General features: G+C 34.8%; 1 protein-coding gene across 6 annotated transcripts; it reads right to left on the reverse strand.

The window, feature by feature from the left end:
- Positions 1-1673: 1673 nt before the first annotated feature.
- Positions 1674-27271, reverse strand: LOC100377601 (nucleosome assembly protein 1-like 1). Of its 6 annotated transcripts, none has more exons than XM_085500087.1 (15): positions 27184-27214; positions 23687-23717; positions 19673-19714; positions 16207-16331; positions 10885-10987; positions 8802-8943; positions 8278-8388; positions 7542-7602; positions 6731-6876; positions 6150-6289; positions 5044-5209; positions 4364-4483; positions 3608-3655; positions 2816-2878; positions 1900-2137 (listed from the first exon to the last, which is right to left on the reverse strand). In XM_085500087.1, exons 3-15 carry the CDS (start codon positions 19690-19692, stop codon positions 2102-2104), a joined length of 1281 nt encoding a protein of 426 aa, XP_085356213.1. In that variant the 5' UTR covers positions 19693-19714; positions 23687-23717; positions 27184-27214; the 3' UTR covers positions 1900-2101. The 6 variants fall into 6 exon arrangements, with proteins under 6 accessions (XP_085356230.1, XP_085356228.1, XP_085356213.1 ...); XM_085500098.1 differs by having other exon boundaries at positions 8287-8388; positions 27184-27211; XM_085500104.1 differs by lacking the exon at positions 23687-23717 and having other exon boundaries at positions 1674-2137; positions 3632-3655; positions 8287-8388; positions 27184-27271.
- Positions 27272-27956: the final 685 nt, after the last annotated feature.

Here is a 27956-nt window from a genome sequence, read left to right on the forward strand (position 1 = left end):
CATATTCAGTGGGTTTTAAATTCACGGTTTTGTCATTTAGATAATGTGTTCTATGCTAAATTTTACATATTCACTGGGTTTTAAATTAGCGCATTTTCCAGTCAGCGAAATAAGCTAAATTAAAACCCAGTGAATAATTACCCCCTTTACAGTACTTACTCCTATAATGCATGGCGCCCTCTACAGTTAACAAATCTCAGTCAACAATGCCTGCCCTCAGTGTTCAAACTCATCCTCTTTTGTTTCATTGCATACTTGTACATTGATATAGAACAAACTGGTACAGACCAACAGGATTTCCCACATTACTCAAAATAAACAACAATCCATTCAATTAATGGTCTACATGTGACACCATTATTAACAAGTACAGAGCTCATACTGAATGCACATAGTGCTTTATTTCTTACTAATTAATCATGATTGAAAGATATTCACAATTCAAAAAACAAACCTGGACCTTTTAACAAGTGGGATTCATGTCATTTTTTTTTTTTTTTTTTTTTTTTTTTTTTTTACAAACACAATAAATGCCCAGAGTGAAAAAAAAAAGAAACTATTACAACGCTAAACTTGCAGTCCTGTGTAAAAATTTCTTTATGACACTGGAAATGGTACAAATGATTTGGTATGCAAGACTAGGTAGAAAATTGCGCTATAAATTACTGACATGATAATACAGTATTGTCAACAACATTATTATGTGAACACATACTAATACTAAAAATGAATTCTAACAGGGCTAATACAAACAAAGATTAACGTATCAGGCCCAGAAAACTTTAAATCAAGGTATACAAGTCATTTTTAGCCAGTTAATGTATAATCTTCTAAGCCAATGAAATGCTATGAAATGTATGTGCCTGCTGTTTCTGCTATTAAAAACAGATAACATTCACGTAAATGACTTGTTAAATAGGTAAGCATCTAAAGAAACTATTTTTGGGATAACACTAGTGGTACTTCACCGATAAAGCTAAATATGTTATATCCAAGCTTTCAGAAAATACGTACAGTGTCTTATATGCTGGGTTCCGCTAGTAATAAAATAGTTTTATCCACGGGGGCAAATACTTTTTCAAGTTTTCAATACAAGTTTGCTCAGGCAATTTGGAATTTCGTAAATCAGACGAAACAAATCAGAACATTTATCAAATTTTTGTAAGAAATTGTAAAATTCTGGTGTAACATCCACTTCATATTAAGCAATATGTTTTTAGCTGTTTAATTTACATTTCTGCGGGACATTTTTTCTGGAAGAGCTACTTCGCAGAAAATTCATCTTTCCATTGGTGCAGAGAGTGACATTTCTTGTAACCAAAATGAAAACAAAATTCACCATTAATGACTATTGAAGGGTTAGCAGAAGCCAAGGTCATATGCATATTTGTTGTAAATATTACAAGTCGTGCCACTACCGGTACATGGATATCAATGATATGAGCGGGAAAAAAAAAACCAAACCACTCACTCATTAGTGTGAAAGTCACTATACTCCTTCGCAATCAGCTTACAGGAAAGTCTTACACCAGACAAGTAGTTAACCACTGAATCCAGATTTACAGAACACAATCGAACCTCAATAAATTATAAACTTTGACAAGCCCTCCCCTTCCACTCCCTGTAGGGAAGCTAAAAGTACATAAAAACACAATATCACCTGTACACATGCATTTTTATCCAAAGAATTTTTATATACAACAATTCCAAGTGTAATTATTTATAAATTCTGACAGAAAACGTAATCACCACTGATTGAGGTCCAAATTTGCTTAATGACTTAAAAGTCTTCGCAGGAATTTTGTAAATGGTGACATTACTGGAGGAATGTAATGACCACAAACAAACATTGACTCCAGTTACTATTGATCTAAGTTTCACTTAAAAACACAAACAACATTATTTATTATTTAATTAAACTACTTTTTTGAATTTATTTATTTGTTTATGCAAAGCATAGACTCTAGCAGTAGGTGTAAACTAGAGTTACTGCCTTTCTTATGATAAATTTGCCGAACGTGGATAGACTGTGAAAAAAGAAATGTTGTAAATCTTGGGGTATGAAAAAAAAATATGCAGGAAAAAAAAACTGTGGCTAGCTTCACTGTTGTTTACATTCTGATGGCTTCTGTCCATCCTGAAACAAAATAATACAAATAGAATGAAATAGTTAATATAGCTCAAAATATATTTGACAAATCAGTGGAAAAAAAAATTTTCTTGGAAGTTGATCTTATGTTAAATCTTGTGTCTACAAGTTAAACAAAATGTTGATGGGAGGTAATTTATAGTTCTTGATCTTGGTTAAGGCAGATACAAACAATTACTGTCTCCAATTGTAAACATGGGTACTCTAGTTGATAACCTTTGACCTTATATTATATGGACACTAACCCGACATAATTGTTTTAGTAAGAACATTTGGTCCAAAAGACAAAACTAACTTGACTATGATGGTCAAGTAAAATACATTATTTTTGCTTTTTTTCCCTGAAGGGATGAAGCGAAGAGTACCTTTTTTCCTATGTTTTACATTCATCTTGGGAAAAAAACATTATGATTCAGTGAAAATTAATTACATACAAAACATCCAAAATGTCTTTTCAATGAAAATTTATTATTATTAATAAAGTATTTTTCATCAGTTATTAAACAATTTTTCAGGTTTATTTCAAGATGGGGATGAAAACCTATTTTATTCTGACTGGACAACCATGTATCTTTTTTATAAATTTTAACTTCTACTGCTGTATATATAAAACCCTCCCACTACTTTTTTTTTTAATCATCTTCTCTATGTAACACATTAACGTACCTTGCTGGGATCGTATTCAGGGTCATTGTCATCATCATCATCACCTTCCTCGCCGTCAGCATCCTGAAAAATTAAATGCTACAGTCACCTGTGAATCAGGTCTTTCCCCCCTTCCCCTTTTCTCACACCATCTAAAGCCAAGACATGTTCAGCAGTCTGGACAGCAGCTTAGGAAATGTGCATAATTACGTCCTTCACTACATGACAAAGTATACACTCTCTGTGAAGGCATATATACATGCAAGTATACAGAAGGAAGTGTGGAACCAAATATGAAAATGAAAGAGAAGTTACTAATGGATGTATTGTAATTTCAGGTAATTATACACATTTCCTTTACTCCTACCTTAGCCAAAACTACAGTTATCATGCACCTGTTGGTAGAAAGCTACAGAGCACATGGTGGGTGAACATGCTGTACCTGTGCATGCATTATATGTTTACTGAGCTTCTGTTGCTGATGAACAACACACTCATATAAAAGAGAATGTAGTCCAGATGACTAGAAGACCGTGGGCATACAAGAAAAAGAAAGTCGTCACAAGACCTAAAGGGCATATAAGAGAAAATAGGCCCAATGACTATAAGACCTCAGCTGTACAAAGAAAGTAGGCCTGCTGACTAAAAGTACCCAAAGGTTGCGGTAGACGTACAATGCATCTAGTGTTCAAATTTTTAATGTTGATTTGAGTTGCGCAAAGAACCCAGAGGAGAACCCAGCGTATGAGTATACATAACATGCATGAAACATACGAGAGACTGCCATACATCTACCAGACTGTTAGTTTTTACCCCTGATTTTCTGTTCAAAATTACCTCTTCTTCACCTTCTTCTTCATACTACAAAAATTAAAAAAACAAAACAACAGTTACACATTTGCATAAAAAAATAGTTTCCCAAAAAATTAGATATAGTCATAGCAAGCCATAGACAATACTCACAACATATCGCAAACATCAATATTTTCACTGAGCGCAAGTTCAGATACCACAAGTGTCCATATATGGACTAATTTATTCTAGGACACAGGATTTAAAAAACCCAAATCCCACATTCTAATTCGATCTCATCACTGAATCGCAATTTAAATAGACATGTGTCATCGAACTGAAAGTATCGTTTGTTTATTAAACTGAATTAAAGTGCAAAGCATGCACTGTTCACTTATTCTTACATTAATGGTGGTTGCAAGTAACACACAGTTGGGATAGAAATTTCCTGAAGTTAAAATTATTTTCTGTGATCCACTGTTTTAAATAGTTGTGGTACCCAAACTAATTTTTGAATTATGAACCTCAATTGTATACCAATTTTCTAATCCAAAATAGCCACCACAGAAAGGTTTAATAACATGGGGAAATAGCAAAGTCAGTATTTTCATAGAAATAAGTTAGGAACCGCACTAATTTTATTTATGAAACTTTTATCAAGCAATCATCGATGTACATGTGGAATCATATCATCTAACAGTGCCTGACAAAGGTTGGTCAAATCAGGGAACAATGATACTTCCTCAATTGTGAAGTGTGTGACAAAAAAACACCCACCTCATCATCGTCTTCAATCGCTTCTCCTGTGAAGTAAAGGACGGCCTTTGGAATAACTCTCTCTCGGAAAAAGTGACCAATCTCAAAATCTGCTGCTAGCACTACTTCAGTCTCTTCATCCTAAAAATTGAGAACGATATCAAAATAAAATGCATGTTAAGCCAGGCTAGCATCTTGTGTTTCGATTGATTCTGACTTGATTTTACAGTCAGGAACATACTAGGTAAATGTAAATGTCTGGAATTATCATACTCATTCACTCATCAGCAACTCAGTCATCAAGAAGATTAGCATCTTCTGAACTAGTCATTGTCCAGCTGACCCATTACTGATCATTAGAATTAACATGCAATTTGTTGAAAAAAAATAGCTGAAAAGGAGAGCACTCTTATAATATAACATGCAAAGTGTCTGGCAGGCAAGATCCAGTCATTCATACCTAGGTAGGTAGGTACAGCAAATGTGGTTGTTTGCTACTGTGTTATTATTCAATATACTTGCATGTTTAGGCAATGTACATCATTACTGTACATTACAAGCTAGTTCTGATCTGTGCACACCATTTTGTATTGAGTATGCAAATAAGTAAAACCGTAATATCCGTGTGCCAGCCTCTAATGACGTCCAAATCTGATACAAAGTTCTCTAGACTAAAAAGTAGAAAACAAATTCCTACTCACCATTTCACCATCTTCTGGAACTTGTGGAGGATTAAAGAAATTAAAGAATGAATCATTTTGGACAGTTTTGGTCACCGTTCTGGTTGTCCCTCGTCCTTTATGCTTCTGTTTCTTCTTGATAACCTTAACTGTGATGTTCTTGCCTTTCTTCCAGTCTATTGTGCACCTTAGGAGTAGAGACGAACATATTCAGTACACAGAATCATGCAGTTACAAAAAAAGTTCACTTATTAATAGATTTGACAATCACACTTGAAAACGTGCGAGCTGAATCAAGAGTTGTCTATGAGTACGACTTGTCCAGAGAACGAGTCTACTCTTTAGGTATTGTATTAAAAAGGAGGACATGCAACTGTTGTCGTAAGCGATGGATATTTCAAGTCACATGAATTGCAACATGATCAGAAAATCCTAAAACAAATCTACCTACAATTCAAGAAAGACTATGCAAATGAATAACTCTGTCAATGAACTGTTTAGAGTTCATCTCAACTGTGTCAGCTAGAGTCCTTGCTTTTTTTTGAAAAGTGCATTTGGCTTTATTGAAAACATCAATAATCCCCATCACTAATACACCTTTCCGTAAAACAGTAACAGCATGTCTGCATATGACTTTGGCTTCTGCAAACTTCACCAGTAACTAATAGCAAATTTTATTTAGTTTCGGCTAAAATAAAATGTCAAAATCCTTCTTCTAGAAAAACACCTCACAGAGATGTAAATCAAACATTGGGTGAAAATATAGTGCTTATTTTACAATTTTCTACAAAAATTTGATAAATGTTCTTATTTTTCATTTTGGCTTACTCAATCAAATTTCTCAACAGTCCACTGTGCTCTCTGATGCCATTGGTTAAAATTTATTTGATTGACATACAGACTAAACTTTCGAGATTATGAAATATCTATTGCTTACAAAGAAGTACAAAACATATCAAAGTTGCATACCCTTATCTTATTAATCCTACTTCATATGTGTAGTATGCTAGTTCACTGACAAAAAACAATCTTCCCATTCATACCCCTACTACCCCAACTCATGTGCATGATATTTGCTGATAATTGAATTTTATTAACAGGTTTCAGTGCATTCTATACGTACGTACCCTGTACAGCTAACTATTTCAGGACCTTCAAAACTGAATGGATCGCTTTCATCAGGCTCCGATCTCATTGAATAATATTTAGTTAAGACTTTGTTAGTGAAATAATCATTTGCCGCAAAGTGAAATTCAAGCGTAAAACCCTGCAAGATAAAAACAATACTGTGAACTGTTGGTATTGTTATCAGTCCTCCCCTAACACATTTCATAGTAGTAGCAATACAAAATGTTTGAATATGTCTGATCGAACAGATAGTACAACGACCAACAATTTCAAACTGCGTCATTGATGCCATTTTAGGTAAATTGGGTTAAATTTAGCAAATTTTAAAAGATCAATGACAATTTTATTGATTTTCCTGCTATAGTACAAGCTTTTATTAGCATATTAAAATGAAATCTATAATGCATTGATCAAGAGGCAGGTGACATTTAAAGTACTTTGTACATTCCCTCTATATCAAAACAACATCATAGTGGTCATGGGGCAACATTATTTACGGATTCTGTAATCAGGTGTACCATGACATAAAAGCATTAAAAAATGTTAAGATGAAACAGATAAAGCTGAAAACTCAACTCACCATTGGTTGACCCGGTTCTGAAAATTTAACGTGGATATTTTCTAAACATTTAAGTATAGGTTCATCATGCTCTTGTACCATTTCACTCAACATGTCTACATTCTTGAAAATAGTTAACCAGAATTCTGGGATTCCATTGGGATTCTCTGTCAAAAAAAAGAATCAAAGAAAGCTTAGAGTTTTATTTATCCTTCCAAACAACAAGCATGGCAACTAATATTTGTCTGCTATCTGAAATGTACAGGTACAATGTGATTGCATTGACTTACTTACAAAGATTCATTAAAAAAAAAATGTTAAGTACTTGAGACATTGATGGAAAAGCTGAAAACTGACTTAAGTATTATGCAAATCGGTTAATTAATATGCACAGTTTTTAATGTAAATCTAATATCATCTGCACAACGTCACAGACCATCATTGTACCAAGTTTCAGAACTTGAGATATCAATAGAAAAGCCGAAAAATTGTTAATTATTATGCAAATTAGGTAATTAATATGCACAGATTTAAACCAAAACTAAACAGGTACGTGAATTTCCATTATTCTAAAGCATTCACATACCAAGTTTCATTGAAATATAATCAGTAGTACTTGAGATATCAGTGGTAAAGCCAAAAATTGACTAACCTTTCTACTAATTAGGTTATCAATATTTTTTTTTTCTTTATTCAATGGAGCTTTTAGCTCAGTAAAATATCAAGACTTTGTTGTGTTTTACAATTTTCATAATTTTTTACTAGTACTAGTTAGCCAGATCAGTCATTAAGATGTGTCACCATGCAAAATATACTGGAATTGCAAACCAACCTTCTTCCTTTTCATCCACTTTTTCCTTCTCTTCCAGTGAGGCTTTCTTCTTCATTTCATCCTGAAGTAAAGTCAAAACAGAACACTTATTTATGTATATTAAGTAGCTCATGAATATTAATCAACAACAGACCATGGTCACTTGAAAGAACACTTATGTTTTTTGTCAGTGTTATAATAACAGTACATTTTTCTATTTCATTATGGGCACATTCTCTTCTTCATTTTTGGAAAACACTTGCAACACACTTGCATTCTCAACAATTCAAAAGTCAGTCATACCCATTTCAACAAACTTAATTTGCAGCAACAATTACTAAGTTTGAGCTGCCCTTAAATGTTTATGGCATAATGACTTTAGTTTGTATGAGAGAATGAGCAGACTCTAAAAACCTATCCTGCTCACAAGATTAGCCATCCCATGTATGTATTTACTATCATGGTAAATTGTACCATTTTATGCATACACAAAATTTCAGAATTTGACATTGTTTGAGAAGACATTTCACTAAAAATCAGTGACCCTAGTGAAATCACTGCAGCAATATTCCACAAATTTTCTCTTGCAACATTGTCTCCATGCATCACTGATTGGACCACACAAGTTTACGTGCATTAATAAGATTACAGATATTAATTTAAATTTTTTGCATTAAATATTGATCACTCACTCACTCACACACACACAAATCAAATAACAAGAATATTGATTCCCCCACAATAAAGGCAGTCGTACATTACTCACTGCCAACAATTCATTTTCTTCATCGTCTTCCTCTTCGTCACTACTTTGCCATTCACAGTCCGAGTCTGTAGGCTCTATTGCACCAATCACAACATCTTTCCTCTAGTAGTACAATAAGACAAGTCATGGAAACCCAACATCGTCATAGAAATGTACAATCAGTCAAACGGCAGACAAAGACAAATGTATTTTGAATGAAACATTTTTTAAATGAAAAAATGCCATCTCTGCAGTTCTGAAAATATTTTGGTGTTTCATTTTGAAAGGTCACAAGTCAGCCATCTTGAATTGGGACACTTGTGCTATTAATAAAAATTGCATATGAATATAGGCAATGTAAACATGAAGTTTGAACGTAATTGACAGAGACAGCTCAAAGATATTATAGGTTGTACACATCTACAAGGGCAGTAAAAAAACATCAAAAATGACTAGGAAATAAACAATGGAATTCCCAATGGAATATTATGTTTACATAGTTGTCTCAATTGAAAACCAAAGTTACAATTACAAACCTTTTCATACAATGACTGATAGAGGGCAGCATACTTGCATTCAAGTTCATGCACTTCTTCGTAGAATTTAGCTTCTGTCTTGGCATATTTCACCTGTAGATTCTTCAACGCCTTGACACGCCTCTTGACTACCTTTGGTAAACTGTGATATCAAACGTATATACATTATATAGCCATAGTAATGCACTATGTCCGATATAGATAGAATATTCGTAGATGATTTTCCCGTGTCAAAATGTTGGTGCTAGTTTGGGTTTTAAATTTACCCAAAATTCACCTCCGTAAATTACTTTACAACAAGTCATTGAAAATGACACAGTCCCCGTTAAACTTTTGAAAGTTCTCTTTGTGCTCGTTATATTAAAGGGAAGGGGTTGTCGCGAGCGTGTCCTTGAAACTTGAGTTCCAAGTGGCGTATACAACAGATTGTTTATTTACATCAAAACACGTGCAGTAGTAATATGGCCAAAAATAAAAACAGCCATTTTTCGGCCATCTTTGATCTGATTATGAAATACACTCATATGTATGATGTATGTGCCAAATACGAATGAAAATGGTACATAAATTGTGGAAATATAGTAGTAAGACCAAAAATTCAGATGGCTGTCAATCGACCATCCTTGACCAGATTTCGAAACAAATTGTCATGGACATTCATCCTAACATGTATAAAGTACATGTATGTGCCAAATTTGAATGAAAACTGACAGAGCACGTCCAAGATACCACATAGAAAAACAAAACAAGATGCCTGCCAGTCTACCATATTTGATCCAATTGCGAAATAAATCGTCATGGACATGTATCCTAACATGTATATTCTATGTACCAAGTTTGAATGACAACTGACAAAGCATGTCCAAAATACAACATTTTCCAAAAACAAGATGGCTGCCAGTCGGCCATTTTGAATCGAATCGCTAAGCCACTGCATGTGCATATGTCATACATAAGGTACTAGGCACATGCAAAGAATGAACGGAATCGGTCCACAGGATTCTGAAATATGACTCTGGACAGATTGACGCAGGGATGGACAGACACACGGACGGACAGACACAGGAACTCACAAACGGTCGGGAACATGTATCCTAACATGTATAATCTATGTACTAAATTTGAATGAAAACTGACAAAGCATGTCCAAAATACAACATTTTCAAAAAACAAGATGGCTGCCAGTCGGCCATCTTTGATCCAATTGTGAAATAAATTGTCATGGACATGTATCCTAACATGTATAATCTATGTACCAAGTTTGAATGAAAACTGACAAAGCATGTCCAAAATACAACATTTTCAAAAAACAAGATGGCTGCCAGTCGGCTATTTTGAATCGAATCGCTAAACCACTGCATGTGCATATGTCCCACATAAAGTACTAGGCACATGCAAAGAATGAACGGAATCGGTCCAAGGGATTCTGAGATATGACTTCGGACGGACACACAGACACACGAACGGAAACCGAATTATACGTCCCGTTTCGGACTTTGTCCGAACGGGGACTAATAAGAGTGCAATTCAAATATCTATGGCAATTTGAACATTTCAATGAACATTGAATATAAGGGTTCAAAACAATTGAGTGCACAATGCACTCTGTATGTTGCATGTATACCCAAATATGCATACTGTACATGTAGGAATTTAATTTAAGCCAATATATAATTGCTAAATACAGATAAATTACATGATTTAAAAAAAAATGATAAAAGCGTGGTGGAGAATTCCAGAATGTGCATCAGGTGCTAATCAAGAAGTCACAGATGCAGCTATGTATATAATGATGGTCTGATGATAATAAATTAACACCTTTATTTGCCAAATTTTATTAATAATATTTGGTGAATGTCACATTGAGGTTGATGTAGATAATTCTAAAGCCCAACATGCACATCTGTCTATTTATTTCAATCCTTTGAACATTGGAAAACAGCAAAAATTTTCAAATGCTTCCACATGCTTTAATAGCATGTAAACACATAGCCTGCTGAAGACAGATGGATGCTCCATGGACAGTCGGTATGAATGGTATATAATCAGTCAATGCGTTGACATGGTGTGCACTATTACTTACTTTTCAATGTAACCAGTACTTTTTCCAACCAATCCATCCAACCTTTCTTGTAAAGCTGCTAATACCTGTGGATTCTGCATAACTTGAGATGAAATATCACCAACTGAAAGAAGAACAATGTCAAAAGTCAAAAACAAGTAACCCGACAAAGTCTGTACAACACATACATGTACCATATCTGATTGGTTCAAAGTGCATCTCTTATAGAAGTGCATATAAACCAAGACGTGCATATACTATACATGCTAGATCATTAAAATGTGGCTTATTTTTAACCAGACTTTATTTTTGATATTTTGTTTGAGTTGGTACATTGAACATATAAAATTAAAATCATTTTCAGGTAATATTTTTAATTAGTTTTTTAGCTCGAAATAATATCGTTATTTATTTATAATTTCCTAATCGTGAGATAAGCCTGTGTAAAGTAATCCACAGAACATGGTTTGAAATTGAACTTTCAGTCAACCTTAAATTTCTTCCTTTGATTTCTAAGTGTAAATTTAGGGTGAGACAATGGATGGGGTTAAAACAAGTCAAATGCCTCATAATACACTCCCAAAAATTTAAAACATAATTGTGGATTTCCACTGGAATAAAAAAACAAAAAATGGGTGAATGCGGAAGCTTTGGCTTCACTTCAGCTTCACCTTCGCTTCAGCATCGCATCATTATGGCATTGTTATGGCTTCGGCATGCATCAATGTCGCGACATTAAAAAGTTAGGCGGTTATCGCTTCGCGTCATTGTGGCCTCATTATGGCGACAATGTGGCATCAGCATCGCTTCATCAAACAAGTACAGAACTCATTTCGCCCAACCTCTCGCCCGATTCCGCTTTTCAATCGCTCGCTTTTGCGATCGCTTGTTGAATTTCCGCTTTAATTTCGACTGTGCAAAAATTCGGACTACTAACAATTTTCTGGTTTTGATAGATCACGGTTACTAGTTTAGTAACCGTGCATAGATGTTGAACAACCGTCAAAAGTTCAAATACTTTTTGTTTTAACTATAATTATATGCACGCAATCTGACCCTTTGACCTAGATTTGGCTGGGATTGACTATTTTATTTTAAACAATATTCTGACGTGAAGCACTGCTACAAAATGTATTTCAACAGAAGTACGACATGGTTGTCTGGGTTTCTTTTCCTGACTGTGTTGAGTTTACGATTTGTATAATTATTGTTATTTCCCCCAAGGAGAACACAAGCTGAAGGACCATGAAGCTAAACAGAAGTCCCACACATGGACTGATGGAGAGAAAATATTTCTAAGGCTAAAATAAAACCTAATATCTCTATGTATTTGTCAATTTTGCATATATTTGGATAATCTCGTCTTTCGTTAATAATTTCATTAGTTTGAAATGTCTACCGACCGTGTCCCAATAATTTGTTTGGAATATCGATCCCTGTTGGTTTCTCCAAACGGTCCCGACGTCCATCATTCAACACAATCAGCATTTATTTATCGTAATTCATGGGGATCATGTCCCGTAATTTGCGGGCTGTAAAACAAAATAATTTAACAAGTACTATTTATTATATATTTTTTTTACCTCGCGAAACTAAAACACAGCGTAGAGTTGTCGCAGTGAAACAGTCGCCTTGAAATCGATGGAACTTCAATTATCCATTTCTCGCCTTGAAATAAAATAAAAAAATTCGAAGAGCATTGTGGGATATATTATTAACCAGTCTTACCAATCGCTAGCTTTATTTTATTCAAATCCATAAAATTCACAAGTTTTTCGACATTTGTTGGCAACTTCCGTGCTAAAAATGGTTGAAAATGTGGGTGTGGTTCTCTCGCAAAGTCCCGTTGATAAATATGGTTCTGTGACCCAGGTTGTGCTCCGATCAGGTGACTCTCAGCCAATCAATGATGTTGTAAACAAAGCATATTTGACGCTAATTTAAGGGTCGTCGTACCATCCAATCTCCGGTGTCGATTCACTGTGCTGCGACAAACTTCACAATCATTCAATTAAAAACATCGGTATATTTTGACAAACGGCTGGGGTTTGACCTCAGTTCAAAAAAAGAAAAACTGGGCTGAGATACAAATCAGTTTTGCAAGTTGGGAAACAAGGTAAACCAGATTGGGGTCGATGATATTCAGTATCGAAGGACTTCCGTGTGTACAATGAGTTTCAAATTGTTCATCGACTGGTCACCAAATATTTACGGCTACAACTAAATAAACACTTTTTTACTGAAGCCCAAAAAATTATTTCTGCATGTCAAGTGCTATTCGATTTTTTACAAGGCCTGTGGTCACTGATCGTGACTTAATTTTGAAAATTGGATGTAAAATTTTACCATAACGACGCCACCACAACCATCCAATCATGGTTGGAAATATACGTACTTGTTTTGGAACTTTGTATCAAGATGGCAGGCGACAACGCCGATGCACCAGGCGGTGTACGCGTGTTTTGCATGAACTAGTAGTCCGGGGATCGGACTCGGCTAAAACTAAACGAAACACAGAAAAATACCACCAAAATGAGGAATCTGAATCTGTTCTCTTACCAGCAAATAAAATGAACGAAAATAAGGTAATTTTATAACAAGAACAGTTTCATTTCGTATAGCAAATTGTGTTGTTTCCGAACGACGATTGCATCATGTGATTTAAATTTATCACGATTTTCCTTGCAGTCAATATGACACTCGTCACCTTGCAATGTACTTCACATAGTTTTTGGTACCCAATACTCGCAACATTAAATAATTAAACAAGATATTTGTTTAAAATGTCATTTTACTCTTGGTCAAATTATTTTATTCCCCTTACCGCTTTGAATTTCAAATCGATTACATATAGAACTTCTGTACATGTGATTTTCACTACTGCCTTTCCATGTGAAAATAATTAGGTCATACTCATGTCACAATATTTTGAAGTTGATGCCATGTTGATGCCATGAGACTGCGAAGCTGAGGCGACAATGAAGCCATGCGTAGGTGAAAATGATGCCACAAAAGCCAAAGCTTCCGCGAGAACTGTACTGTATGTGTGACAGATTGGTGACAACCAAGATTAACTTCTAAGAAACGGGGCATCTTTTATAGAGGACATGCTTTCATTGGTGTTAAAACATGAAATTATAAAACTATTAAATGTATGTGTGATGATAATTATTTTTTGGCATAATCCAATATATAATTCCTTGGTGCTTATGATTTCAGTTTAATTTTCTAAACCCAGAAATACTAACCACACACACCATACATGTATATGCAGTAAAAATGAGAGAAAAAAAAAGAAGCCGCATTAATGTAGGTAAAAATCTGATACAGTCGTAATCAAGACCCATAATAAACTGATTGTAACTGGCTAAAAATTAATGCAATTCTTAGAAGTCAACATCATTTTAGAAAGTGATAAATGAACTTGTAACCAGTTAATCTCTCACACTAATTGTCTACAATTACTGAAAGCCTACAATATGAAGTCACCTGGACACAAAAAATACATGACATACGACACCATTATCTTATTAGTCGTGGTTAATTTGATTGTCAAAGTTCAAAGATGCTGACAGTGTATTCTGTTTTACATGCTCAAACAAGGTATACTAGCCATGGATATCTGATACATGGATTGCATTAGCCCCTAGGCATGCAGGAAACAATAGTAATTACTACCATGTTCAATACACAGTAAACTCAATAACAAAGAATATTGCATTTAGATTCATCAAGAAGCATTCCATGATAGACCTGACATAAATCCTTAGTTCCTGGGGACACCATGAATGCTGACAGTTCTACAGTATCAAGTCTCACAGCATTTACGTTTATCTCGACCGATTTGACTGCCATTGTAACAGTGACCAAATTTGTCACATATTTAATAGCTCCCTAGAATCCACTATTTTGGAATTTGAGATTTTTGATCCCCATCAGGGTGGATTCCCCCCCCCCCCCCACCATCACTTCCCTATGATCTATATCTTTTTCAACATCTGAGTGTACAAAAATAATGTCTCACACCAAGAATGACAACTCGTGCATATGAGCAAAATTAAGCATTGGAGATGCAAGACGAGCAGTAAAGCATGTCATTTATAAAGGGAAACGATACGTGAAATAATTCAATTAAATGCAGGTCAAGTACTCTCACAGTACAGATGATGATGAAAATGGACATTCACCAACAAAGTATGTTCCTTTCAAAATCTTCCAGTTTTCCAATTCCCATTGAATTAGAAAATCAAACATGTTTACAAACACTAGGGTATTCGTAGACTCTAGATTTGAACTAATAATAACAATTTTGAAAATTAGAGTTTTCTAAACACTTGCCCACATGATGAAAATACAAAGGCTGCATTTTGATTCAATTGCGTCTTCTTACCCACCTTCTGAAACGCCATTCTAATGAAACAAACAGCAAACGCTTCGACTCTCAGGTATTAAAACTGTCTAAGAAGCTAACAGATTTGAAGAAAATTGAACCCATGATGTTTGAAGAGAAAATTGGTGCTGCTAAACTGCACACTAATGTCTTTTCTATTACATTTATACTGTTTAAATGGACATACCCCGATGGCTACAGGTTTTGATAACGTTTCTGAAAAATTATGAAAGACGTATGTAGGCATTTTGCTGACTTCAGAATTCAAAAGGTTAACACTGATGCTGTTTTTTCCCTCATTGATATCGTCTATCCTTGGATGCTTTCATCAGGCGATGTATTCTAGTATAACTTTTTACAGTATATGGATTCAATAGTTGACCACAAGCTTATAATTAATCATGTTTAAAAAGTTTAGAAAATGAAAATGGTTGACTAAATATCAAACAATGTCGTAAAAAAAATATTTTTTTACTTTATGAACAGTTCATTGACAGGACAAACATTTAGTAAACAAAACTGAAAGCAGTCGGGCAATTTGAATCAAACAATTCCTTTGCAGATGATAAAGACAAATGTATACCCTAACAAACAAACAAACAGTATAGCTTTTGCCCAACCTATTGCTCATGTTCACACTTTGATGGCAGTATACCAATTATTGCAATCTGATGCTTATTTCGCCACTTACATCATACATTTTCATCACTTATCTTAGCGCACCACATGAAAGAATGAAAAGATCGATTGTTAAAATGCATGACCCAAACTTAATGGAAAAGCAATAAAAGCACAATCCAAATGGCATAAACATAAAAATGTGATACAAGTGCAATAAATGCACGGCCCTGAAGTGATGAATAATCAATTAGAACATAAAAAAAATCGACAAGTTGCACAATGACTGTACTCGAGGCCATGGGACAAACATAAATCATCACAAAGCTACTTACCAGCAGATTTACCAGGAGCATCACCAGAACCCTGTTTACCACCACTCTCTTCAACTTCAACCTCTTCAACTGAATCTTCATTCTTGTCACCCATTTCAATGTCCACTGCAGTTTCTACTGGTTTACTAGGAAATTCATAACAAAACAAGACTACAACGATTAACACATACAATTACAATGTAACCAGATGGCAACCACCAATTGAGAAAATACAATCCTTGCATAGGTCACGCCAATGCAGATTGAGGTACAACCTAAACGATCTCTCTTTTACGCATGTCCCCCCCCCTTTTTTTTCAATTAAATATTGTTGTGCCAGGCGATAGACATTGAATGTCACTGTTGTCTCTCCTGACTTTTTTTTTGTATAAGCAAATTGCAAGTGCTAGTGCTGACACAGTGCATTTTGCCACAGAAGTCATATGTTTGGGACTACATGACAGGGCTGTGTGGCCATCTCTCTATCAAATGCCAATTTTAATGCGCTATCTTGGCGTCAACCAGGTTCGGTCGAACACAAGCATCTGCCAAGGTTCCCCCAAAGTCGCATTCGTTAGTGAATGAATCTCGGCCAGTGGAATTGGCCTTCCCATTGAGTCTGTGGCACACTCACCCAGGGTAGGGGTCGACCCTTTGATGTTCAGCCCAAGGTAGGATTTGAACTTGGGTCTACCTATCACGAGTCTGGAAGGACAACCACTATGCTACCAGTGACCGGCTACTTTACCATTTCAATCATTCTTCACAATTATAACCCACATGCACATGATATCAACAGGGGTTGCATTAGTGTTCGATAATGTGGAGTCCCTGGGACCCACCCCTTATAAAATGTGTGGGTCCCTTAAAAATATGTGGGGTCCCTGCTGCTACCGCACTTTATTTTTCTAAAATAGTTTTTTGCACGAACTATTACACAATAAACATAAACAGGCATTAATCACATTTATATTGTACTTTATTTACATGTTCATTCCAGCCTTTACATGTCAGCAATCTGCATTATTTACATGGTTTACTTCTATTTTTACTGTTATTAAAATGTAATGCTGCTTGTAAAAATTTTAAATCATTACTGGGTTTACCTTCAAGTTCTTCATAAGCCAAGATAAATGAGATAGTGTCAGACTTAACTTAGACTTAATACGATTCTGTCAAGAAAAGGCAATGCCACATGGAACCTGCCGGGGAGGCGATCTTGCAAATAACGAATCGATCCATGGCTTCTAGAAAAGTGATTTTTTTCCCCCCAAAGTCACTTGTATTGTTTCAATTAATATTGCCCCCAGAAAACAATACACCCAAAATTTGTACATACTAGTACTCAGTAGTACCAGATTCTGCAGTAAATTCGCATCTGGGCAGTTATGGTTTTTAAAAAAAATTAAATGGGACCAAGAAATCGGCGATTTTTCGGCAGATTTTATTTAATATTTGTTATTTAAATATTTTGCCGTCATTTTTCGGACATTTCAATCTTTCCTGACGCCTAAAATAGAGTTTAAGTTTTTATTCAATTTCAAGAGTACGTTTTTTGTGACTAGCGTGAGTGCGCAAACCTTGTTTCGGTTCGAGTTGTTGTCACTGAAAATTATGTTAAATTAGTCTTCAAATGCTTAGTTTATCTTTTGAAAACAACTATTTTTTGATTCGAAAAAAAAAATCATGCCGTTTTCCCGTAAAAATCCAAGCCAAATGATCGTACTACAACATCGGCAAATCTCTTCCGCGTTGTGTTAAATAACATTAACATATTTAAATGAACTATGGTAATTTGAACACGTTGGCGTTATCCAGCATTTTTATTGGTTAATTGGAGATTTGACCTATTAGGTCAACCATGCAAGACAAGGAACATGGCGAATACTCGACAGCATCGAGCGTTAATTTGCGACCGGAATTATTTGCTTACGACGAAACGAAGTTGAATTTTATTTGCATTTCATTACAATTCAACAAATTTGTTTTTTTTAAACGTTATTATAATCACTACTGAGTAATAATCAACAATTGTGAAACTCAGCATGACTGGATTGCGCAACCGTGATCATTTGTTGCTCGGCAGTTGTGATCGTTTTTACTTTGTTTAGAATATAATTTCGTTACCAATTAAATTAGGAAAATAAAGTTTATTTCACGTACCAGGTTCGTTAAAGTAATTTTTTGGAGAAAAATTACCCTGGGTGACATTGTAAGTTTTAGGCGGTTAAATTAGCAGGTCTCAGTATTGACTGTCTCGCCGTACTTCAGACGGGACTTCACACTTTCCATTGTGAAATGTAGATTCTAATAGGTGTTTTTGAAGACAATGGCACAGTAGTGTACGTGAATTTAAAAGCTCTATGAACTTTGTATGCGGGACAATGGCATCGCAGATGCACACAATGCCTTTAGACCTATCACAATACGACCGAGACGTGTGCTCACCGGATGCGTCCCAGGGACTCACCAGTTGAAAAATTCATGCGTCCCACAGAAAAACTATGCTTCCCAGACGCGTAATTCCGCGTTAACGCAATCCCTGATCAATAAATAACATGTTGGGATTTAAAGCAAAGTCAAGCCAAGCTAAGAAAAGGTATACAGGTGTTCACATATTGAAATTTAGTATATCCATTTAACTAAGAAAAATGTACATATGCACAACACAGCAATTAACATTATATGAACCTAATTATAAACTATTTAATTTAATGATTGGCCAGATACTAATAAACATGTATAATTTACAAATTTTCATTAAGGCAATTTTGTTTCACTTTCGAATTACACCCGCTTTCAAACAGTAACAAACTATACTGTATTTGCTCTATTAGTACACATAGTGAATAAACTTAATAAATAACAGTTGTGTCTTTGGTCATAAGTAAAATTAAACGAGCAACATTACAATAAATCAAATATCCACTTCTACAAACAGAACAAATACAGCAAGGCCTAAAACGTGATGTAATGCTTACTGAACAAAGTCAGTCAGAATGAAATCAACATGCGACCCACAACTTCATGACATTATTTGTAGATGCAAAAACTCTGAATATCCCTCATCAGCCATTCAGTCAGCCATTTAGTCGCTAGTTTGAAACATCCAACAGTGTTGTATGCATTACATTTGTCTGTTTTGTAATCACATGCAGCCTAACCATTCAGCAAAGTGGCTGGTGATGTTACAAACCAGCAAGACATTTACCAGAATGAAAGTCTGACTCGGCTCATTTAAAGATGTTGCGTGCACAAAGTAAGAAGCATTGTCAAAAAGTCTTGTATTCAGACCACAATATTCACATCATAAACCAAGCCAGGAATTACATTTCTGATCACAATCAAGCAAAAAACAATACACGGTGTACACTTTCACCTTCAGTTATTCAAAATATTATAAAGCAACAAGAGTTCAACAAGCAACCCATACAGTAACACAACCACTACCGACACACATTCACAATAATGAAATTTGAAGACTCACGTTTCTGGATTATCTGCCATGGTTACTATTCTTTTTTATGTCCTAGGAGAAAAATGAAAACTGATTACTGGTAATGTAAAAACTGCATTTAAAAGTCGTTTCCTATATAGAAACCGCACCAATTCATTTTAGAACAAAATCACAATCATATGTGTACATGCTTTAATAGAAGCCGCATCCCCTCTGTTGCATTTATCATTCTAATAAAAGCCATGGCTGCTAATGCAGTAATATGTATAAAGGAAAACATTGCATCGTATTATATCACAACGCAAATGTATAAAGATATGTTGTTGCTGGACATTCTCTGGATGTTTTCGTTTTTTTTTGAATCTCAGTAAATATGATAATTAAAACAGAAAACAAAGAAATAGCAACCATTTTCTATTATAATACAATGTTTACTAACAGAGCTTGAAAGATAAAGTATTGTGTGCAATACACAATTAATCTAAAATAAAAATTATTCATTAAAATTATTTGGTCAACATGCTTATTTCATAGGGTTGTAATCAGAATTTTTCAATCAACAATATATCCCATTTTTATGAAAAATCAAAATAAAAGCACAGTTTTTTTGACAATAAAAGCTTGCATTCATTGAGTATGATATTTTTTGTTTTCAAATAAACATTTTGATGTAAGCTTTAGTGTAGATTTTTGTTGTTTATAAATTAATAACTCATTTTAATTGTCATCATGATGAGTGAGGAACATGCAGCTCTGTCAGGTAGTCGTAAACATGAAATTGAGTTTCAAATTGCACTATACATGTATATCAGTAATTCACACATAAAAGTCAGGAAAGATAACAGTGAAAGTTAACAGACAATCAATGCCCGAAAAAAAATTGACTAAGTCAGAGGTGTATTTTACGAAAAGAGACCAAAGGTTGACTTATGCTATAAATTCTGATAGGAAAATATCTGTTGGTGATTAAAAAATCATTTGGAGATTTGTATTAATTTTGATTCCTACAGTAATGCAAGAACCTTGACAAATATATCCATGTACGCATGATTATCAATGTATATAAAATAAGTGTGGGTAGTAATTTGATCAATTATCTGTTGTTGTTGTTCATTATTTATTATACTGTATATAGTGACGCAAGGCCATCAAGCTTAAATGTGTACTATAATTACAAAGGTAAGTAGACCCAATTGTAAAATACATCATATATTACGAGGTATGCAGTATTTTAGGGGAATCAACATGACTGCAGTACGGGCTTGCGTCTATTAAACCTGTTTGATTTGCATTTATGTCACTTAAGTATTGCATGTACATTTACATGGCCTAATTTTGGCATTAGCAATGGCAAATTGCTTTCTTTCCCATCACGCTCAAATAATCTTTTTTTTCATTAAAAATTTTAATGTACCACGCTGAGAATAGAACAGAATTTTTAAATTAATTTGATTTTGTATTAGATCATTATTTGCATAATATAGGTAAAAAATATCTAGTTCTGATGCAGAATGGAATCACAAATGTGGGTGATCATAGTAGAAGTTACGTTTAGATCTCTAATGCAGGGGTTAACACATGCAATATAAATATATGAAGTGAGCAATAAGGAATAGTAATAATTGTACAACAAATGCATATACAAGTATACAATAACAGGATGTACAAAGCCCATGGTAATGTACTATATATCAATGGCTGGCCCAATACGGGCAATTGCATCCAAGCATAGATCATTTTCTCCCTAAAGGTCACTAATAAAATCCAAAACACTACATGCATGTAACCCACTACACTTACTAAGTACATGTATGCCTCACCTCCTCAAAATATTAAAGAAGAACTTGCTTCACATACAGGTCACAATGATGTACATGTACTTACTATTCTCCTGTGTACACTAAGATCAGATGTACAAAGCCAAAACAGTCAAGTGTTGTGATGAGATATTACATAAATTATATACATGACCGACCCACTTTGCTTACAGAAAATGAGAAGAAATGTCTGTTTCGTGTTTTGAAGATTTGTTGCCATGGCACCAGCATTGTTACTATGGCTACCAATCCCGCAGGCTATCCTTCCGTATCATATTACCATGATGAAATATAATTATGAATTCAGTTTAGAATGGCTGCAGCTGCGTTTAGACCTTACTTTCTTAGGGGAGTGATCACTTTACTCGGCTAACACTCAAGACCCAGTAGAGAAAATCATCCCTCTCCAAATACATGCATACCATTTTCAAGAGTATTTCACAGCATAGATCCCTTAATTACTCGCATTCCTGTTTTATGGAGAGCCATTTCCAGCTCCTAGGTCATTTTCCAAAGGTATTAAAGGCCTGCGTACTTGAACTTAAATGTCTGAAGAATGAAAAGTACATCTAGTCATCCAGGAACATTTGAAAGTAGACCACCTAAACGAGCTCACAAAAGGGTTCATACAAAGGGGTTTTGAAATACCCGGGGTCGCCACCCTGTTGTCATTGTGAAGTAGCCTGCTCTAATATACCATGCAATACTGTGAATTGAACATCTATTAATCACAGTGATTAGAACGCAATAAAAGGTGCATCAAATCATACAGCACATTTTTCACCATTAATTGGTGGAAAACACTGTTGAATAGCAGTGCTTACTTTAATATAAACAATAAATAAGTGCCTTTCAATATCACACACACACACCATTATTTTCGATAAGAGCTTAGATTTCATGTAGGTGTACTGTTTTTGTGCTTCTACTGACCCATAATTTGAAGATTCTGTTGGAATCTAACATTACCAGTGACTTGCCTGTATACAATCACACAAGTCCTACATACAAAACATTTGAAACCACATGGCTCGAAATATGCACATATGTGTATAACCATCAATGTTGTGATTACTGTCATTGCCAGAAAGTCATTCCCTTCATTTTAATTGCAATGACAGTTGAATCAAACAAGTATGGTACGTACTATGATAACATCATTTGAATCTTCCAATGTTATTCAATCGGTCAACAGAAACACCTCAATTCAGTTTCTGAAATTTATAAACGTTTTTTGGAAATCAAGAAAGGGTTTGTGGTACTAATAGTAATAATTGGAAGATAAAGGTCACTGTGACTCACTTTTTCATGAACCACAGTGGATGTTCATTCTTACATTTTTTCGTTATTTTTTCCTTATAACTCACAAAATTCAAGTACATTTGGCACAAACTAAATCAAAGCGTGTTACAGTATATTTCCCATCGTAGCCATGGTGAATACAAACATCTATGAAAAAGTTGTATTGCACATTGTAGTGCATTAAATATTAAATCAGTCTCAACAAGTCTGGATCAGTCAACACATTTAATCTCACTGCCCACTGTTGTATAAGCATCAAGTTCAAACTCAACATTTGTAATTTGTTGATAAGTATTGCATACATTTTAACATGGATCTTTGTGAAGTATTTTGTAAGCAAGCTAGCACAAAGTACATGTAAATGAGTCTGACGAAGAAAATTAAAACAAGCAGCCTCTTGGCTGAGATAGCTTCGCTGTTAGCAAGAAAATGAACAAATCTGAGAAAGGTCTACCCGAGGTACCTATATGTATAGTATCAAAGCAATCTGACTTTGTTTTCAACAAGAATTTGAAAATATCACTTTTCACCAAAAATTACAAAAGTATTCATTAAAATTGGAAAACTGAACATATCATCCTGAAACAAAACAAATCTGAGGTACCTATATGTATAATATCAAAGCAATCAGACTTGCGGTTCTTAACAAGAAGTCAAATATATAACATTTTACCAAAAATGACAAAAATATTCACAAAAATTTTGACTTGAAGATATCACAAAAAAAAAAAAAACTACGAGAGGTCCACATGTAGTACAGTACTGTACTGTACCCATATATATACTTTCAAAGCAAGTGGACTTGCGGTTTTCAACGAGAAGTCAAAAAATTAAATAGTTTACGCAGACGCCGACGACGACGACGGCGAAGCTATTAAAAAAAAACTAATTTTACGGACTAAATTTAAAATCTGACCTATCTTACCTGCAGTGTGTCCTCTAATTAAACCGGGATCCTAAGTCAAAATGGAAAACCCAAAATCAAGTTAAGTCAGTTTGGTAAAAAAAAAAATTGTCAGATTGTGTAGGTAAGTTGATATGCAAGCAAAAATGATATTTAGTAGTCTGTGTTGCCTTGGGCTAATGCTAATTTAAGCCCTGTCGGTGTAAACTGAACCCTGTGTAAATTGAACTATGTGAAAACTGAACCTTTTGATATTCATTTTAGACAGACTTCACACATGTACCTAATCGATGTTGTACCTGATCCATTATATTGATAATATGTTAATTAGTGTCTGAAATGTTGAAGTACCACAAAATTATAGGGCCAAAAAAAAAGAAAATGTGTGGTTTCGGTAACATACACTTCGAAGAGAAGTAGGAAGTGTGCCATCAAAGCTGATACAATTCAATGTTATTCACCCGGGTGTCAAAACGCAACAGTAAATCATAGACTGAAATAATGATCTTGAAAATTGTGAATATTTTATGACATTCGTGAAGACGCTTTGTGTCAGAGAACAGCAGAAGAATTTTCACTGTTACAAAGTTTCATGAAATTTGCAAAATTAAAGCAGTACACAGTACTGGCATTTGATCCATTTCAGAAAAACATGCTATTATTACGTCTGTTCATTATTAACACTGTTGTATGGATGCACATACATTTTTGTATTCTTCTATGTTGTACATGGTAAATGGGATACACCATTAATTAGCTTTATTAAATTTATGTGCAGAGCTTTTTTGTGTGAAAAATTTATACTAGCTATAACACCAGTGTGCCCTCTGACAGGGCTAATTTTGTAGGGATCCTGCGTCAAAATGGAATCCTCAAATTCAAGTTGTTAGCTGCTTGGGTGGGAGGGATCAACCTTCAAGACAAAAATAAAATTGCATGTGAATGTATAGATGACTTGATGCACAAAGAAAATGCTGTGGTCCCTGATTACCTTTGTTTTTATATTTATTTTGTTTATAGAATGTGTATTTTATTTTACCAAATTACAAAACGTCATAACTATAGCAAGATGTTCTTTCAAGATCACTATATCAATATATGATTTTTGTTGTTGTGTCAATGACCTGCCAGTGAATTAGTACAACTAGTTACGTCACAGCAAATCTTCATGCGTCAGTGACACGACGTCATACCAGCTTAGAGGGTACACTGTAACACTTCTGGAATACAGATTTGATTTACTTTTTTCTCTAATGGTAACCACTGATGAACAAATGTATATGCTGTATTTGTTCTATTAGAAGCACATCTCCAATAGAAACCGACAATTACATGTGTTGTACGTCATTAAAACGTCTAATAGAGCAGTTATGGTGTATACACATGTACATGTATATATATATATACAGTTTATTAACAGTCCTGACAAAAAATAAGGCGAATATAGCTGATCAAATGATCAAACCTACATGTAAACTCGTAGACTGGTAGGCTACCATTTTCAAGAGCTTTTAGAAGTTTTAATCCAATGGTTATATTGGGTAGTCCAATAGGTTCAGTAGGAACTTAAAGGCATGTCAGAAAGTGTGAATACAAAACCCTGTGTAAATGAAACAATGTGGAAACTGAACCTTCTGATGTTCATTTTAGATAGATTCCATGTACCGAATCGGTGTCGTACCCATTGCCCTACTGTAAAGTTGCGTGATATCAATGATATGCACCAAATATACGATATACTGCAAACCGCTTTAATTTGGCAAAAAGTGATTTTTGCAAAATTTTGTCTTTACTAATGTCATAAAATTACACACCTGCCACTGTTCTAGTGTTTGTTTTGTTCATATCAAATGGTCCCACGAATAATTTACTAGACTGTACAATTAACGATATCATTGATAACAGTGTCATTGCGCTTACATTGACTGTATGAGTACCAACTTCTGCATAAAACATCCACTCATGTACAACAGCGCCATGGAAACAGATATTTGCTGAACATGCGTAATAAATTGAATTGCTTTGTTTATGAACCTAAATCTTTCCTGGTATTCAACGTTTGAAACATACACTCAGAAATCACAAATTCTATTTTGTAGGTTTTTCTCCCAGCGTTGATGTCTCTCCAGAGTTTTTATTTGCATGTGCAGACTGCAGTTGCAAGTACATGTAGTTCTTATTGTAGCGTGCATTTTCGTCACAATAACCACATTCCATGTTTGTAACATGAACAAATATACGTGACCGGGCTGTGTCATTGTTTAATCCACACAGTTAATACGCTGCTAAACCCAGCCATCCATGGCCCCCTCCTCCAAACCTGTGTGTTATTTTGTAGGGAAAATCTGTATTCGACCTCAGTTAAATTGAATGATTAGATTGGACATATAGAGGACCTGGCATTCAATTTTCAATAAAAGCACATAACACGCGACTTTGGGTTACATTTAGCATGGAAATACATCAGGAACTGTCAAGGTAAGGCGACATAATTAATGAACCTTGGCTGGGGAAGATGAAGGGGCTGTGTACCACCTATTTTGTAGATCAACAAATTTTAATTTCCTGAGACGTACATATTTTCTTAAATTTTGCGAGACAGTTGATTGTGAAAATGGCATAATTTTGTACATGTGTAGCAGTGAAAATGTTGTCTTCACGAATCATGAGAATTTCTAGCACTGAGAATTCGATAATTTACAGTTTGTGACATAATATAGAGAAGAAACAATGAATAAACATGTATCTGATAAAATTCCCCTCCTGGTAAATAATCGTTAACACAAGACCACCTGTGACACTTGCAAGTATTGAACTATAAAAATGAATTAATGCGAACTAACATCTTAGCGTCTCAAAATGGAACATTTATAATCTGATACATCTTTTGGATATAAATACATATGTTCTGATCATTAAAACATTATCTGAAATGGTTTCATTATTGTAAAATCAGAGGAAACCAGTATTGGATGATTACTTGAACTCTATTGAAATTATCATAATTGGCCTATTTCTGTGTTTTCCTTCGAGGGTAATGACAATTAATAAGGTCAGGTTCTACATTCAGATATTACGTTAAAATTGACGTAAACATCACGGAACACGCGGCGAAGACAACATTTCCAGTCGTCATAAAATTATTATCCATAATATTACAAGCCATCGCAATGACGACTGCGTAATTCTGTCGCAGAAACAATTGAATTCGGATTTGTTATTTTGGCTTTTGAAAAACACAATAACATGTAGATTGACCGTGACCAGTAATCACATTCGCCGGTTTTCTACTTTCTGCGGTAAAAAACACAGTAAAGTGGAATATAAAACACATGTAATATCTCTACAACATGGCTGCCAGCATCTTTTTACGAATGACAATTACAAGACTGTCACATGCCAACAATTAATTAGTTGTCAGCGTAATCGGAAATCATAGTTTCTACGATCACGCCTTTTTTAATTACACTTGGAATTTACAAATAAGAACTAATATTTGGTGTTATTAATTCTCTTACCTTCGAGACTGACAAGTTACACGAGGATACCGTCAAGCAATATGGCGGGACAAGCTTCACGCAACGTGATTGGATCCTCTGTGGGGTCAAAGTGCAGACATGTCCACTCATCCTCTGATTTTCCCGAAAATGTACGCGGGAAATCGGTCCATACATTATTGCTGCTCACAATTTATGAGGCACGCATGCCGACCCTGATGTAAGACGATGGAATATAAATTTCACGACCGGGAACCGAGGAACTCCGACCAATAACACGGGTATATACTGGCACCGACATGGCCCGGAACAGGGCTTAATTTGGAATGACTCATTCATTGAGTGAAAGTGGCTGGTGGTTAAAATAGTAACACACTTTTGATGTAAAAGTACAAGTTTTCATGAATGTGCGTATTTCTTGTCATTTTGAAATATATGCGTGTGTGTATATGGGCTAATGCCACGAGAAACTCTCTTGCCACCCCACCCCCAATGAATCAATGGCATAATCCTTAACCTTTAAAAGGTAAACCATTTTTAGGTTCGATGTGCTCCGCATTGAGTTGGGAGTTAAAATCTCAAAAAATTCTGATCCGATTTTGATCAAATTTGGTATCTGGTTACCTTTAAATAATGAGAAGATATAAGTTTTGTGGCCATGCACATGCATCTTAAGTAGCTAATTTGCATATTATTTTTCTCATTTCAGACTGTTAACAAAATTTTAAAGAGTGGTAGTCGTCGTGCCATGCATTGCATGAGATATATGGGTCTCGTATAAACAAAGATGGCAA

Source organism: Saccoglossus kowalevskii, chromosome 1 (assembly GCF_978046115.1).
Source record: "Saccoglossus kowalevskii chromosome 1, keSacKowa6.1, whole genome shotgun sequence".
Classification (NCBI taxonomy): Eukaryota; Metazoa; Hemichordata; class Enteropneusta; family Harrimaniidae; genus Saccoglossus; species Saccoglossus kowalevskii.

What these genes read in the sequence shown, in the direction of transcription:
- LOC100377601 (XM_085500082.1), bottom strand. Translation starts at nt 19,692, where the DNA reads ATGGCAGATAATCCAGAAAC. An exon ending in TTCCAGAAGATGGTGAAATG is followed by an intron (nt 4,484 to 5,043) that starts GTGAGTAGGAAT and finishes CTCAATTTTTAG; the next exon opens with GATGAAGAGACTGAAGTAGT. An exon ending in CTGAATACGATCCCAGCAAG is followed by an intron (nt 2,138 to 2,815) that starts GTACGTTAATGT and finishes ATTTTGTTTCAG; the next exon opens with GATGGACAGAAGCCATCAGA.